This window comes from Melanotaenia boesemani, chromosome 20, assembly GCF_017639745.1.
Source record: "Melanotaenia boesemani isolate fMelBoe1 chromosome 20, fMelBoe1.pri, whole genome shotgun sequence".
Taxonomy (NCBI): Eukaryota; Metazoa; Chordata; class Actinopteri; order Atheriniformes; family Melanotaeniidae; genus Melanotaenia; species Melanotaenia boesemani.
Genome location: NC_055701.1, coordinates 22728113 through 22743931, shown reverse-complemented (window position 1 = coordinate 22743931; position 15819 = coordinate 22728113). Strand labels below are relative to the sequence as shown.

The 15819-nt window shown below is 38.6% G+C and overlaps 2 long non-coding RNA genes and 2 gene segments (V, D, J or C); 3 read left to right on the top strand and 1 right to left on the bottom strand.

The window, feature by feature from the left end:
* The first annotated feature begins 893 nt into the window (after positions 1–893).
* LOC121631648 lies at positions 894–2749 on the top strand. The segment is given in 3 exon segments: positions 894–951; positions 1067–1362; positions 2648–2749. Coding segments are annotated over 3 exon segments (456 nt in total).
* Positions 2750–6469: 3720 nt separating this feature from the next.
* LOC121631153 lies at positions 6470–7187 on the bottom strand. The gene is made up of 3 exons (XR_006008677.1): positions 7114–7187; positions 6811–7011; positions 6470–6713 (listed from the first exon to the last, which is right to left on the bottom strand). It is a non-coding gene; the product is annotated as an uncharacterized LOC121631153 (long non-coding RNA).
* A 5544-nt stretch (positions 7188–12731) lies between these two features.
* LOC121631149 lies at positions 12732–13336 on the top strand. The gene is made up of 3 exons (XR_006008672.1): positions 12732–12918; positions 12991–13143; positions 13215–13336. It is a non-coding gene; the product is annotated as an uncharacterized LOC121631149 (long non-coding RNA).
* Positions 13337–13584: 248 nt separating this feature from the next.
* LOC121631647 lies at positions 13585–14146 on the top strand. The segment is given in 2 exon segments: positions 13585–13667; positions 13779–14146. Coding segments are annotated over 2 exon segments (426 nt in total).
* The last annotated feature ends 1673 nt before the right edge of the window (positions 14147–15819 follow it).

The window sequence follows — 15819 nt, the reverse complement described above, 5'->3', positions numbered from 1 at the left end:
ACACCACACACACCTCTGCAGCTGTATAATACTGTCCTGGTTTGGTTTTGGTTTGTCATGTTTAGTTCTGTTATGATCTTGGTTTATAGTTTGTGTGGTTTTCATGTTTTATGTCCTGTCATGATCAGTCTTTATGTTTTAGTTTTGTCTTGATTTTTGGTTTATAGTTCTGGTTTTATCACGTTTTGTCCTGTTTTCCCTCTTGTGCTCTGTGGTTTCTGTTTCTGGCTCAGTAGTTGAGCTGGTCTGATTACTCATTCATACTCCCTCTGTGTATATGTACCTCATGGTTTTCAGTTGTTCCTGTCGTATCCTCATGGTTCATCCCTGTAATAGCTGGTTTTCCCTGGTTCCTAAGGTTTGGAAATAAACCTGTTAACTGCACCGTTCTGCCTCATCTGCCTGCGTTTGGGTCCTCACCTCTGCCTACATATGACATAATACAACTGTAACACAGTCTGGCAGTGAACCAGAACATGGACATCATCATCATCAATCATCATCATACCACACCTGCTCACATCATCGGAGTTTCTGTTGTGAATGTCAGATCATTAAAAGCTTAATAATCTTTTTATTATTTGGCTTTTGGAATCAAGCATGTTTTTAATTAAATTGATTAAAGTGAACAGTTCAGATTTTTATGGAAAAACAATCAGTCACATTTTGTTTGATTCTTCTCTTTATTTTATTTTATTACATATTTCACATAAAGAATGATCCTCTAGTTTTACAACTGTGTTCAGTTCATCATCACATATAACAAATGTGACCTTCTGATTGGTCCACATGATCAGAGGACGTCACACCCCGCACTGACACACCTTCCTGCATCTCTTCATCTCTGTGGAACTACACTGATAGATAACTGAGCTTTTAATTAGTTTTAGAACATGACTGCTATCAGACATGGTCTCCTCAGCTTGTTGGTGTTTGTACTCTGGATGAAAGGTAAACATCTGGAACATCAGCAGATTGATTTCAGTGATTAGAAGATGAAAACATCTGTGAAACTATAAATGATCAAAATATTAACTGATGGTAACTTTGACTGTTGTCCACACAGGTCTGACTGATGGAAGTGATGTTAACCAGACCCCCATACTGTGGGGGAAGAAGGGTGAAGATGCAACAATACACTGTAACCACACGAAGGGTGCTGCTTACATCGAGATGTACTGGTATCAACAGCTGCCAGGGGAGGGAATGAAGGAAATAGTTTTTACTTCAGTTAATTCTCAACATAAATATACAAACGGCTTCAGTGAGGAGAAATTCCCAGCAGAGAAGAAAAATGCTCAGACTGGATCTCTGACAGTAAAGAAGCTGGAGCCTGAAGACAGCGGAGTGTATTTCTGTTCTGTGAGTCAACACAGTGATGCAGGTGGTTTAAAGAGCTGCACAAAAACCCAACAGCTGCTCTCAGTGAACTGAAGACATCATTTTTAATCATCTGTAGATGGAGCTCTAGACCTGGAGACTTTATCATCAGATTAGTTGAATATTTACTACTTTCTTTGATCATGGTGCCGTTCACATCATTTTACAGATATTGACAACATGCACACGTCACTTATTAGCTTCTGCATAATGTAATAATGTTGTTTGTCTCAGGCTTATGTAGAGAGATGTAAAAGGGCAGGTGCTCAAAGTAAAAAAGGGGCACACCAAACCCAATTTAAAAGATTGTGTGTGGCAGGAATCTGGTAAAGACACAGCTGTTACAGTTGCAATACATTACATGTATGTAACACAATGTTCTATTATATGCTGCGATACAGACAGATTTCATTATGACATGAACATCATAATTACAAAGATGCAAGTTGTTACACAGTTGTGTAATAAAAGGAACCATTTCTATTATTTCTAGTTATTTTATTATTTTGGTACATTGTTGATGTTATTTTATATTGTTCACAAACAAAAGAGTTTACATTAAAATGTCTCAGTTCTGCCATCAGTTTGTTAATAATAAAAAATGTTGTATTTGACAAAAATCTTTGTACTGTGTTTTATTATTATGATAATCATTAGGGGTGTGCCATCTTACGTACCTCATGATTAGATCTGATTGCAATTCATGTTGGTTTTGATTGCATGATGATGCATTGAAGATTTTCAATGCATCTTTTTCTCCCCATTCAGAGTTTTTCTCACTCCATTTAAATCAAGTAACAAAACAAAATTATCTCACCTCCCTTTTATTTATGTCAAACCATAAATAAATACAACACATATTCAACATATTTTCATTATTATGTTCATATTTTTACATGAAATAAACAGGAAAAATATCTCACCAATAGGGGCTCTGCTGCTTTGGCATACATTGTCAGAATAGCTACCCTTGGATTATGCACATGCGTAGCACAGAAATTTGCAAATGACCCATCAATTCAGCACCTCTGACTACTCAGAAATCTGCATATAGTCGACTGTGACGCCACACGTTAGTTTAATGTATTATATTGTATATTAACTGCACATTACTCGAGTGCATCTCTTGCATGACTAAAGGCTCAGATGAAGTACTTATAATAGTTTTTCTGTTAATCATGTTACCAGGGGGAAGTGTGTAACGTAAATTTAATAAAGAATAAACAATGTAAAGTTTTAACTCAATTTATTAATCACATAAACGTAGGGGGTCATCTCCATTTGCTCCTGCTGTCGTCTTTCCCGGAACCTGCGTACTCCCACCCGACTAGAACCGCACACCACAAAGGCGGAGAACCCGCTTAGGTAACCCGCCCTATAGCGGGCAAAACCAAAACCACACACGATTGCACTGCAACCCACTGCAAACTAATAGAGATTGGATTTTTGGCTCTTTGAAGGGAGCCGGATCTTGAGGAGCCGTTCCTTTCAAAGAGCCATTCAAAAGACTGGCTCGTTCTCACAATATCTTACAAAATTTCACAATATATAAGAATGACAAACAATCAAAATATGTACCTATATGAAATCTACTATGCAAGATTAAAAAATTATAGGAAAAATATAGATTAAAAAGGATAAACCTGAGAAGTCAGTGCAAATTCTAGTAAATGTTTTGGATAGAACTCACAGTTTTTGTTTTCAAACAATACTCTCTGTCCATAGATGCTTCACATGAATGGAGCGTGTTGGACATCAGACTTCTATGATGTCACAAATGTTATTTATTTTATTTTCATTTTACTCAACTGTACGACTTCTTATTTATTCATTCATTCATTTTTAGCTCGAAGTGGGGTGGGGTGGGGTTGGGCTTGGTGTGTGTGTGTGTATACGTGTGTGCGTGTGACTGTGTGAAAGATTTCATTGAGTGTTTTTATTCTTATGTTTTTAATCATGTAAAGAACTTTGTGTTGCATATAGCATGAAAGCGCTTTATAAATAATGTTTTATTTGATTGCATTTGATGAAGGCAGTGTAAAAAAATTGTATATAAAAGAATGGCTCACAAATGAACGGCTCACAGTTGTGAATCGGTTCCCATCGTTCATTTAAAAGAGCCGTTCAAAAGAATCGATTCGTTCATGAACGTCACATCTCTACAAACTAATACCCATGTCTGCATGCAAGAAAGTCGGATGTAGAACGGCTCCGGGTGGCTACTGACAGGAGGGCTAAACTCATGGGAGTGCCCAAACAAACAAAACAAACAAAACTAAACAGTTAGTCCGCCCATACAATCAGCACCCCCACAAACAATTGGACCAGGAGCGGACTAACTTTAAAACAAAAAACCCTAAAAGGACAGCAGGCAACGGTACCCAACAGCTGCAGACAAAGAAATACAAAATTACTACAACAAAACAACACTTTAATTCAAACACATTAATCACAACATACCTGCAGCGTTGAATTCCCTTACTCAGTCAACACTCTTTTCCCAGGATCAACATCCCTCAGATCCCAGCCCTGCATTACAAACTAAATTTAAAACTCATCCACCATATAAAATTCAACATATAAAAACATATTTACCTGATGCTGCTAAAATCACCTTGCACCAAGGCTGACGTGGCCCAGCACGTCCTGGCGACTCCAACAGGAAACTGGCACTCCCTACCAGACCCGTCGCCAGACCTTTGTCTTGAGTGGGGCATATCAAATGCATGGGGGGGGGGGGGGGGGGGCAAAATTATTACTATACATAATCCTTTATCTGCGCAGCACTGATGCAAGTTAAAAATAGCCAACAGCACATCCAGCAAAAACCCACACCAGTCTTCATATTTTAAAGTAAAATATTACGTAAAGAAATATCCAAAAAACATATTTAACACCAGAAGCATCTCAGGTTGAGTAAACACCGAGGCGGGCGCGTTTCAAAACAGACGGATACATTTTCTGTACACGCACAGACGCACACACACAGATTTTCAACCTACTTTCAGTGGAGGCAGCGCTGTCATCTCTCCAGTCAGTACAGCGGGAGGCGGCGTTTCTCTTTGCTGAACCTTCTCATCAGTGCATCCTTCCACTCAGACTTGAATCTGTGCGTGAGGTCCTTTTCAAAAGCGAGCTGAATAAGTTGGGCCTTGCGTTTCTGGAGCATGCTGCGTCGATGCTCAGAGAACACGCTTTTTAGCGTGGAAAAAGAGTTTTCACATTCTGCTGTCGATGCTCCTAAGGTTAGAGCCAGGTTGTATGCTCTGACAACACTCGGCATTGCTTGGAGTCCACAGTTGAATGTACTTAGGATGTTGGCTATTGTCCATTTTCCATCTTTAGGAGGAACCGGAGTATCGGTCATCTTCTTCGTCAGAAACTCACGAGCCTCCTCTCTCACACATCACATTGCGCGGTAACTTGCACGGCAACGTTGACGTAGGCTACGTCATGTAGCTAATAGTCTACGTGCAGCAGTAATAGCTCCCATAAGAGAAAACTACACTTGTTTGTTTATATTTTAAATGTCTTAGTGATGAAGATTGCAACATTAGTGGTTAAAATTATAATAATGATAGTAAAAAATTATAGATTGTTTTTAGAGATCTGGCCAGGGCCTCCAGCAGGGGGCGGGCACAAGCACTAACTAAGGGGGGCCGGGCCCTCTATGGCCCGCCCATAACGACGGGTCTGCTCCCTACTACAGTGCCACTTCCCCTTTTATAGAGGAACAGCCCCCACCGACACAGCGACACCCTATGGTGCCAACCGCTACATTCATTTTGCAAGCAAGGTTGTGATGTCGTCTAAACAAGTATTGTAGCGACTTATCAGCATTCAGCGCTTTCTCCCAGACTGCCGGATAATGAACGTTTAAAGATTAACTTTGAAATAATTATAGCAAAATAAAACTGTACTTATCAGACAAGGCTATTGTATGCTATTCTGACAACGTATGTCAAACCGTCAACACCAGCGGCTTCTCCTCCTCCAACATGAGCTGGGACCACACACGAAGTGCAGCTGCATGTTGTAGTATTACTAACGAGGCTGAACTTGGCTTCCGATCCGCGCAGCCTCCGATTCGCTATTTAAGGGAAATTTTAAGGGACCCTTAACCCTCCGTTTTATTGATACTCAGTGCCGTCAAACCTGTCTTAGATAATTCTACAGAGTCTACTGAATCTGAAAAACATAGTTTGTGATTTGTGAAACCTTTCTCCGATTTGTGAAAATGCAGTAAAGGCAGATTTCACTCATTTTTCTGCCGTTTTTACACATAAGACCTGGTCCAGATGTTATAATATCACACTGAGTCAGGTCAAACCTGTCCTAGATTATTCTACATAGCCTACTGAATCTGAAAAACATAGTTTGTGATTTGTGAAACCTTTCTCTGATTTGTGAAAATGCAATAAAGGCAGATTTCACTCATTTTTCTGCCGTTTTCACTCACTATACCTGGTCCAGATGTTATAATGTCACACTGAGTCAGGTCAAACCTGTCCTAGATTATTCTACAGAGCCTACAGAATCTGAAAAACATAGTTTGTGATTTGTGAAACCTTTCTCTGATTTGTGAAAATGCAATAAAGGCAGATTTCACAAATTTTTCTGCCGTTTTCACTCACTATACCTGGTCCAGATGTTATAATATCACACTGAGTCAGGTCAAACCTGTCCTAGATTATTCTACAGAACCTACAGAATCTGAAAAACATAGTTTGTGATTTGTGAAACCTTTCTCTGATTTGTGAAAATGCAATAAAGGCAGATTTCACTAATTTTTCTGCCGTTTTCACTCACTATACCTGGTCCAGATGTTATAATATCACACTGAGTCAGGTCAAACCTGTCCTAGATTATTCTACAGAGCCTACAGAATCTGAAAAACATAGTTTGTGATTTGTGAAACCTTTCTCTGATTTGTGAAAATGCAATAAAGGCAGATTTCACTAATTTTTCTGCCGTTTTCACTCACTATACCTGGTCCAGATGTTATAATATTACACTGAGTCAGGTCAAACCTGTCCTAGATTATTCTACATAGCCTACTGAATCTGAAAAACACAGGTGAATCTGATTTAAGAAACCTTTATTGGATCGTTTTTACACAAGCCCACACCTCTCCATGTCATCCCTTATTGCCATCTCCATGGCCTCCATTTCACTAGAAAAAGAAATCATATTTTTTGACAGAGATTTTGGGCTATTTTTTAAAGGACATTTAAATGTTTCACTAACCTCTCATCCAGTGGTCCATGATCAACCTCTGCCACTACGTCTTTTGTTGTCATGTTCCTTATTTCTTCCAAGGCCTTTACTGTCACCTTTGTTACAGGTATGATATCCCGATTATGCATCCATATTATTGTCAATGTTATTATGCTCATACCTCTACATTTAAAAAGGCACCTATTGACTTACCTCTGGCAACATCACAACAAGGATGTATTTAAGCTTGTCATAGGACAGCATGGTGGAGACTTCATCTGAGATTTTTTCACAGTTATGAAGGAAGCATGTCAGGTACTTCACTATCCTGTCCAGCTATTGGTCATCAAACAATACTGGAACCCACTTCTGTGTAAATTCAAAGTGGGGCTGCTTCTCACCAGACACGACGGCCTGAAAAATAAATGTACTCAAACTTAACCGTACTGTTTGCTTGCTGGAGGTGATCACATAATGATTAAGCGTTATGTGATGAACAAAAAGAAAAAGGCGTACCTGCAGTGTATCTTCTGCACCCTTTTGTTCCACAATGAACTTGACAAGCGCTTCATTTTTTTCTGAACATTCAGCAGCAGCCTCTGCTGCCTTGTCCTACAACAAAAGATCAGTAAAATTATTTGTATAGAGCAATATATGAGAATATTGATATTATTATTATGCAGAGGGAGTGGAGACACAATAATCACTGAGAAAAATATCCCCAAAAAGTCCCATGTTGGGCACATAGTTATGGTCAGGGTAAGCATCAACACTTAATCTCCGGTCTAAAATTCTGAAATTTAGGTTGTTGCAGATGGAGAATATATCAGCAAGTGTGTCTGCATAATAAAGACCAGAATTTGATATCCCTGATTTTGATCATGTTTTGGTTCTACATAACTTTGTGCAAACATCCTCTAGTTATTTATGGTCATTGTCAATCTAATGTTAGGTAAAGCCTGTGGTTCTTCTTGCTGGAACAAAGGATTACTGACAGGATTATTCTACCATCTAAACTCAAACTGTACCACTTCAACTTTCTATTTTATTCAGTTTGCCCCAAAAAATTAAACTTGATTAATGTTAACCCTGTAAAATGATATTATTGCATTTATGTACATGATATAACACGAAATAAACCAGGGAAAGAAATGTAAATTATAATCTTTATTTGGTTTGCAAAGAGCTTTTAATCTTATATTTCTTTGATCAGAGGGCAGAGTATTCTTCCTGAACCAGTGGTGTGTAGCAGCAGATTGGCTTTAATGTATAAAAGGAGGAGGAATAAAGTCACAAGCCACCTTAAAAGGTCGTGTGTGTTTCCTGTTTCTTCAGAGACAGAAATATGCAGCATACCTGCATGTACTGTTGTGGAAACACATTTTCAGCTGCAATCATGTTGAATTCAGCAAGAAAACTCAACATCACACTCATCTTCATCTGTATAACCTTAAATATTGTGCTGATTTCAGGTAATTTTATCATCTTTGTTCATTTAAAAGGTGTAGTTACAGTTATTTTGCAGATTGTGAAACCAGAAAGAACAAATTTGTCTTAAACTATTATTAACTTCTCTGTCATGTTTTATTTAGGCTCTTCACGTCTGACTTCATGCAGATTTATATTGTTTCATCTCGTATGTTGAAATCTCCTCAACAGGATCTTCTCTCAGTGACCACGTCCACCAGACTCCAGCTGATCTGCACTTCAGCCCTGGAGGAACAGCCATCATCAACTGTTCACACACTAGTGATAATTATAATCGAATCCTCTGGTACAAACAATCAACAAGCCAGATGCAGTTCCTGGGATACTGTAATGAAGTTAAAGGATATCCAGAGTCTGAATTGAACGTGCAGATAAATGGGAGTGCAAACAAAGACAAGACGTGTACTTTAATAGTTGAGAAACTCAGTCTGAGCAGCAGTGGAGTTTATTTCTGTGCTGCTAGATACCACAGTGCTTCATATCTCTGCTCCTCAGTACAAAAACCTCCTCATCACTGTTTCCATCTTATTCTAACATCACACAGCTGCTTAAACTTGTATGACTTCCTTTCACAAGGTGGCAGTAAATCTTTATACATCTCCTCTGAGGATTATCTTAAACTCCTCCCACATAATAATGTTATAAGACTAAAGTTTACTCAGTGAGCAGTTTTCATATCATCAGAATATCTTCTGATACACTGAGAATATTTTTCTACCGTTAACAAAACAGTTAAGTCAGTATGATTCTTCTATCTCTGAGCATTTATTTGAACAGTTTTCTGCTGTCAGGTAATGATATGAACTTTTAAGCTCTGATTGTTCAGCTGTACATGGACTCTACATTATGCTTTCATTTATCCAATTTCTTTATATTTTATTTACAGGATCTTCTCTTAGTGACCAAGTCCATCAGACTCCAGCAGATCTGCACTGCAGCCCTGGAGGAACAGCCTTCATCAACTGTTCACACACCATTGATACCTATAATAAAATCCTCTGGTACAAACAGTCAAACAACCAGATGCAGTTCCTGGGTTACATGAATATAATGCATGAAAATCCAGAGTCTGGACTGAATGTGAAGATAGATGGAGATGCAAATAAAGACAAGATCTGCACTTTAACAGTAAAAGAACTGAGTCTGAGCAGCAGTGGAGTTTATTTCTGTGCTGCTAGTTACCACAGTGCTTCATGTCTCTGTTTCTCAGTACAAAAACCTCCAAAGAAAAATTTCTTTCATCTTAGTTTAGCAGCTCACAGCTCCCTGCACCTGTATCACCAAACCCAGCGAATGTTGGCCTTGTTTCTAATCCAGAATCAGATATTATATGAGATTTATTATGTGCAGCTACAGAACTTTACTGTTACTGCACTTTATTACAAATATATCAAAATCTCTGTTGTTTTCTCGGTTTCTGCTTCCCACATAACTCATCACATATTTTTAGATCTGTTAAATCTTTTTTTGTACAAGCTAAGTCATAATACTGCAAGTTTATATAAAGGCATAGCATGAACGCTAACATCACGTTTACTTTTCTCCTGCCAAACCGGTCCAGGGAGACTTTTGAAACAACAAGGTCCTGTTTGGGGTTTGCGAAGGACTCAAATGTAACTTAAACTAAATTCATTTCAGATGAAAAACAATTAAAACAACACAACAGGACTGATTAAGGGCAGGGACAAAGGGATGGCCCCTCATATTACCTTTGTTGAAATAATCAGTTCTTTATTTCCCAAAGTTTGGACCCTTTTTAAGTTCCCATTTACACGTCCCACCTTTCTAGACCTGCTCCTGGAGCTGAGAGTTCATAAAATAAATATACAAACATAATCCAGGACACAGACTGATGAAGAGGAACAGAACAAGAACAGGTACACAAGGAGGGCTGAATTGATCAGCAGAATTCACTTGAAGTAAACAAACACTGGAGGCAGAACTAACAGAAACAGGTCTAATTTAAACCCTGATCATGTAATCCAGAAGACATGGTAACACTAAACACAAAATCAAGGAGCATAAAACTGAAAACATATTACAAGAAGCTGGAAACCATCACTGATTCATGTTTGATGTGTTGTTGGGAGTTGTTAAAAGTTTTAAATGATTTTAAAATGTTAAAGATTGGCAAAAAAAAAAAAGAAAGGGTTTTGTTAATGTCGTTGGGGTCTTCAACACTTACTGTATGTGTTTTTTTTCCTCTCATAAGGAGGCAGCATGTCTTTACTGAGGCAGCAGTGTGTGGCTGCTGCTAACATGATTTCATGTTCAGAGAGGGAGTGTGCAGTTTGACACCACCCACTCTAAAAAGTTTCCTCTTTCACTGACAGATGAGTTTTGCCAAAGAGCAAAAGAGACGGTTAAAGTTATAGGTTCAACACCATGATGCTCTTTTTGTTTATAATCTTTGATTTTTTTCTCCTATCAGGTAAAATCTTTATGAAGGAAATTATGCTATTTTGCTTCATGTGATGGTATTTTTTTTAAGATTATCTCTGCGTTTTCTATCTTGGTCATTTGTCTGACCCTCAGTGGTTGTTTTAAGTCTCTCTGATGTTCTGATAGCTCATCCAGCTTCACCTGACTTGCTTAAACTGATGTCTTTCCCTCCTCATGTCTCCATTTCTAAGACTTTTCGAAAAGATTTTACATATGTGTTTTTAGCAGGTTCTTCTTCAGGCAAACAAGTCGACCAGACTCCACTCCACATCCTCAAAAACCCTGGAGAATCTGCCACAATCAGCTGTTCACACAGAATCCAGAGCTACAACCAGATCCTCTGGTACAAACAAATAGAAAATGGACAACTACAGCTCCTGGGATACATGTATCTAGACAAGTGGACTCCTGAAGGAGGAGTGACGGTGAAGGTGGACGGGGATGCACGTGAAGGCCAGACCTGCACATTAACAACTGAAGAACTCGTGTCAAACAGCAGTGGAGTTTACTTCTGTGCTGCTAGTTACCACAGTGCTTCATGTCTCTGTTTCTCAGTACAAAAACCTCCAATGAAAAATGTCTTTCATCTTAGTTTAGCAGCTCACAGCTTCCTGCACCTGTATCACCAAACCCAGCGAATGTTGGCCTTGTTTCTAATCCAGAATCAGATATTATGTGAGATTTATTCTGTGCAGCGACAGAACTTTACTGTTACTGCAGCATCTTATCACACATTCACCCAAACCTAAAATATTTTTGTTGTTTTGGCCTCTCACTAAACAGGATTCAATGTTGATTTAACTCATCACCTATTTTTAAATCTGTTGAATCTTTGTTGTTTTTTAAGACTCAGTTTCTAAACAAACTAAAAATCACATTCCTGTAGGTTCATATGAAAGAGTAACCTGAACTCTAACATCACTTCATCACTTTCTAGGAAACTGATCTGTGGAACTTTATAAAGTAATTTCCATCAGTTACCAAATAATGATGCAGCATCTTCAGTCAGCACAGAACTACAGATACCCTGAAAAGACAAAAAGCTTAATTTGCTTTAGGAAATTTCAGGAGTTTCAAAAGGTTTTGATAAAGTTGTAACTTGTTAAAATGATGCATGAAAAAACAACAATGAACAACTGTTCATCAGTGGCAAGATCAAAGTTATAAGTAAAAAATAAACAAAACAAAAACAAAAAAAAAAAACTAAATAAAATAACTATTGGAAAATAGTCAAGATATTAAAAAAACAACCACAAAACATACAATCAAAGAAAACAAAGCAAACAAAATTAATTAAATTCAGATTATTTTATTCTGAGCTTTTTCTTAAATATTTTTTATTTATTTCAAATGTAAGGTTAGGACAGTTTAAAATAAATTTAAATAATTTTCCTCTGTTAAATTTTGTTTTTATTTAAATATTTCTCGACATGAAATCTGATTTTCATGTCGTTTTTAACGTCAGGATCAAACTTCCTGATTAGAATGAGAGATAATGAGTGAAGTCCTTCAGGGAGGCAGGACCACTGCATCAAAGATAGAGAATCAAAGCAAGTGTTAAACTCACACCACACACACCTCTGCAGCTGTATAATACTGTCCTGGTTTGGTTTTGGTTTGTCATATTTAGTTCTGTTATGATCTTGGTTTACAGTTTGTGTGGTTTTCATGTTTTATGTCCTGTCATGATCAGGCTTTATGTTTTAGTTTTGTCTTGATTTTTGGTTTATAGTTCTGGTTTTATCACGTTTTGTCCTGTTTTCCCTCTTGTGCTCTGTGGTTTCTGTTTCTGGCTCAGTAGTTCACCTGGTCTGGTTACTCATTCATACTCCCTCTGTGTATATGTACCCCATGGTTTTCAGTTGTTCCTGTCGTATCCTCATGGTTCATCCCTGTAATAGCTGGTTTTCCCTGGTTCCTAAGTTTTGGAAATAAACCTGTTAACTGCACCGTTCTGCCTCATCTGCCTGCGTTTGGGTCCTCACCTCTGCCTACATATGACATAATACAACTGTAACACAGTCTGGCAGTGAACCAGAACATGGACATCATCATCATCAATCATCATCATACCACACCTGCTCACATCATCGGAGTTTCTGTTGTGAATGTCAGATCACTAAAAACTTAATAATCTTTTTATTATTTGGCTTTTAGAATCAATCATGTTTTTAATTGTTTGGATTAAAGTGAACAGTGTCATGTTTTGGTGTGTGTCTGAGTTTGCAGGTCAGGGTGAGCAGGTTACCATGGGGACTGAGGGCGGAGTCTGGAGCCACAATTGCTGCCACCTGTCTCACATCAGCAGGCTCATTATCTAACTCTACTCCCTGCTATTTAGGGGCAAGCAGGAGCTCCAGTCTTCGCCAGATTGTCACACTTTACTGCGTGGTAACCAGGCCATTTCCCAAGTCTTGTGTCTTGTTCTCAGTGAAGACTCTCTTTAATATCTGTATTCCTCAGCTCTAGATCTCGATCCCCTGGAAAACCACAGCACCCAGGATATTAACCAACTGCTTGCCAAGCCGACTGCCTGCCTGCTCGCCCTGCCTGCAACCGAACACTCTCACCACCTCCCGGTTACCCCCTCCAGCTCTAGCCTTTCTCTGGACTTCAGTAAGCCGCAGCCACAACAGATATCATCAGGCTCTTTGTCAGACCCACACTAATCCTCAGTCTCTTCACAGAAAGACCCACCGGACCTGGACCTTGCCACTCACAATCACTGTAATAAATATTGTTTGCATCTTACCTCATCTCTCCGAGTGTTACTGCATTTGGGTCCGGTTCCTGGTACTACGGTCTCCGACCGTGTCAAACAGTTCAGATTTTTGTGGAAAAAAAATCAGTCACATTTTGTTTGAATCTTCTCTTTAATTTCTTTTGACATATTTCACATAAAAAAATGATCCTCTAGTTTTACAGCTGTGTTCAGTTCATCATCACATGTAACAAATGTGACCTTCTGATTGGTCCACATGATCAGAGAACATCACACCCCGCACTGACACACCTTCCTGCATCTCTTCATCTCTGTGGAACTACACTGATAGATAACTGAGTTTTTAATTAGTTTTAGAACATGACTGCTATCAGACATGGTCTCCTCAGCTTGTTGGTGTTTGTACTCTGGATGAAAGGTAAACATCTGGAACATCAGCAGATTTCAGTGATTAGAAGATGAAAACATCTGTGAAACTATAAATGATCAAAATATTAACTGATGGTAACTTTGACTGTTGTCCACACAGGTCTGACTGATGGAAGTGATGTTAACCAGACCCCCATACTGTGGAGGAAGAAGGGTGAAGATGCAACAATATTCTGTGACCACACGAAGGATGCTTCTTACTTCCAGATGTACTGGTATCAACAGCTGCCGGGGGAGGGAATGAAGGAAATAGTTTTTACTTTAGTTGATTCTCAACATAAATATACAAACGGCTTCAGTGAGGAGAAATTCCCAGCAGAGAAGAAAAATGCTCAGACTGGATCTCTGACAGTAAAGAAGCTGGAGCCTGAAGACAGCGGAGTGTATTTCTGTTCTGTGCGTCAACACAGTGATGCAGGTGGTTTAAAGAGCTGCACAAAAACCCAACAGCTGCTCTCAGTGAACTGAAGACATCGTTTTTAATCATCTGTAGAGGGAGCTCTAGACCTGGAGACTTTATCATCAGATTAGTTGAATATTTACTACTTTCTATGATCATGGTACCCCGGAGCAGGCTGTATTTTGTCCGTCTCTGGGGGCTTTAACTTTTGCTTCCAGCTCTGTCTCCTGTTCTGCCTCCTCCTCTCTCCGTCTCTGTCCTCCTCTTCTCAGGTGGCCAGTCTGCTGCTCCAGTCCTCCCGCGCTACCTGGCGGGGGCGTGGCCCGTTTGGGATTAAATACCAGGCCTTTCACACCTGCGTGGTCTCTGCTCGCGCCAGCCTGCTCACCTGCAGCACTCCTTTTCCTTTGTTTGTGCACTCATTAGTTTATCCACTTTAGCTTTCCCACACAACACCTCCCCACAACCAACACTCCCATACACTACTGATGCTACAGATTATACACATAGGTTACACTGTTAAGCTCCATTTATTTACTTTGGTCACCTTTTCTTAATAAATTATACTTTAATTGGCATCCCTCGTTGTCCCACCTCCTTTTTGTCAAGCTCTCACGAGCGGGGCTTGACAATATGCACACATCACTTATTAGCTTCTGCATATAAAACAATGTTGTTTGTCTCAGGCTTATGTAGAGATGTAAAAGGGCAGGTGCTCAAAGTAGAAAAGGGACACACCAAACCCAATTTAAAAGATTGTGTGTGTGGCAGGAATCTGGTAAAGACACGGCTGTTACATTTGCAATACATTACATGTATGTAACACAATGTTCTATTATATGCTGCGATACAGATAGATTTCATTATGACATGAACATCATAATTACAAAGATGCAAGTTGTTACAGTTGTGTAATAAAAGGAACCATTTCTATTATTTCTAGTTATTTTATTATTTTGGTACATTGTTGATGTTATTTTATATTGTTCACAAACAAAAGAGTTTACATTAAAATGTCTCAGTTCTGCCATCAGTTTAATAATAAAAAATGTTTTATTTGACAAAAATCTTTGTACTGTGTTTTATTATGATGATAATCATTAGGGGTGTGCCATCTTACGTACCTCATGATTAGATCTGATTGCAATTCATGGTGGTTTTGATTGCATGATGATGCATTGAAGATTTTCAATTCATCTTTTTCTCCCTATTCAGAGTTTTTCTCACTCCATTTAAATCAAGTAACAAAACAAAATTATCTCACCTCCCTTTTATTTATGTCAAACCATAAATAAATACAACACATATTCAACATATTTTCATTATTATGTTCATATTTTTTCATGGAATAAACATGAAAAATATCTCACCAATAGGTGCTCTGCTGCTTTGGCATACATTGTCAGAATAGCTACCCTTGGATAATGCACATGCGTAGCACAGAAATTTGCAAATGACCCATCAATTCAGCACCTCTGACTACTCAGAAATCTGCATATAGTCGACTGTGATGCCACACGTTAGTTTAGTGTATTATATTGTATATTAACTGCACATTACTCGAGTGCATCTCTTGCATGACTAAAGGCTCAGATGAAGTCCGGGCGGCACTCATGACTTTGATTTTCCTGCCACACTTTGCAGCTGTGTTCCTGTCATTTAATTAATATGGAAAATAATCAGTTTTAAACATTTACGAATCATAATTGAATTGGCTGCATTAATTAAAATAGAATAAATT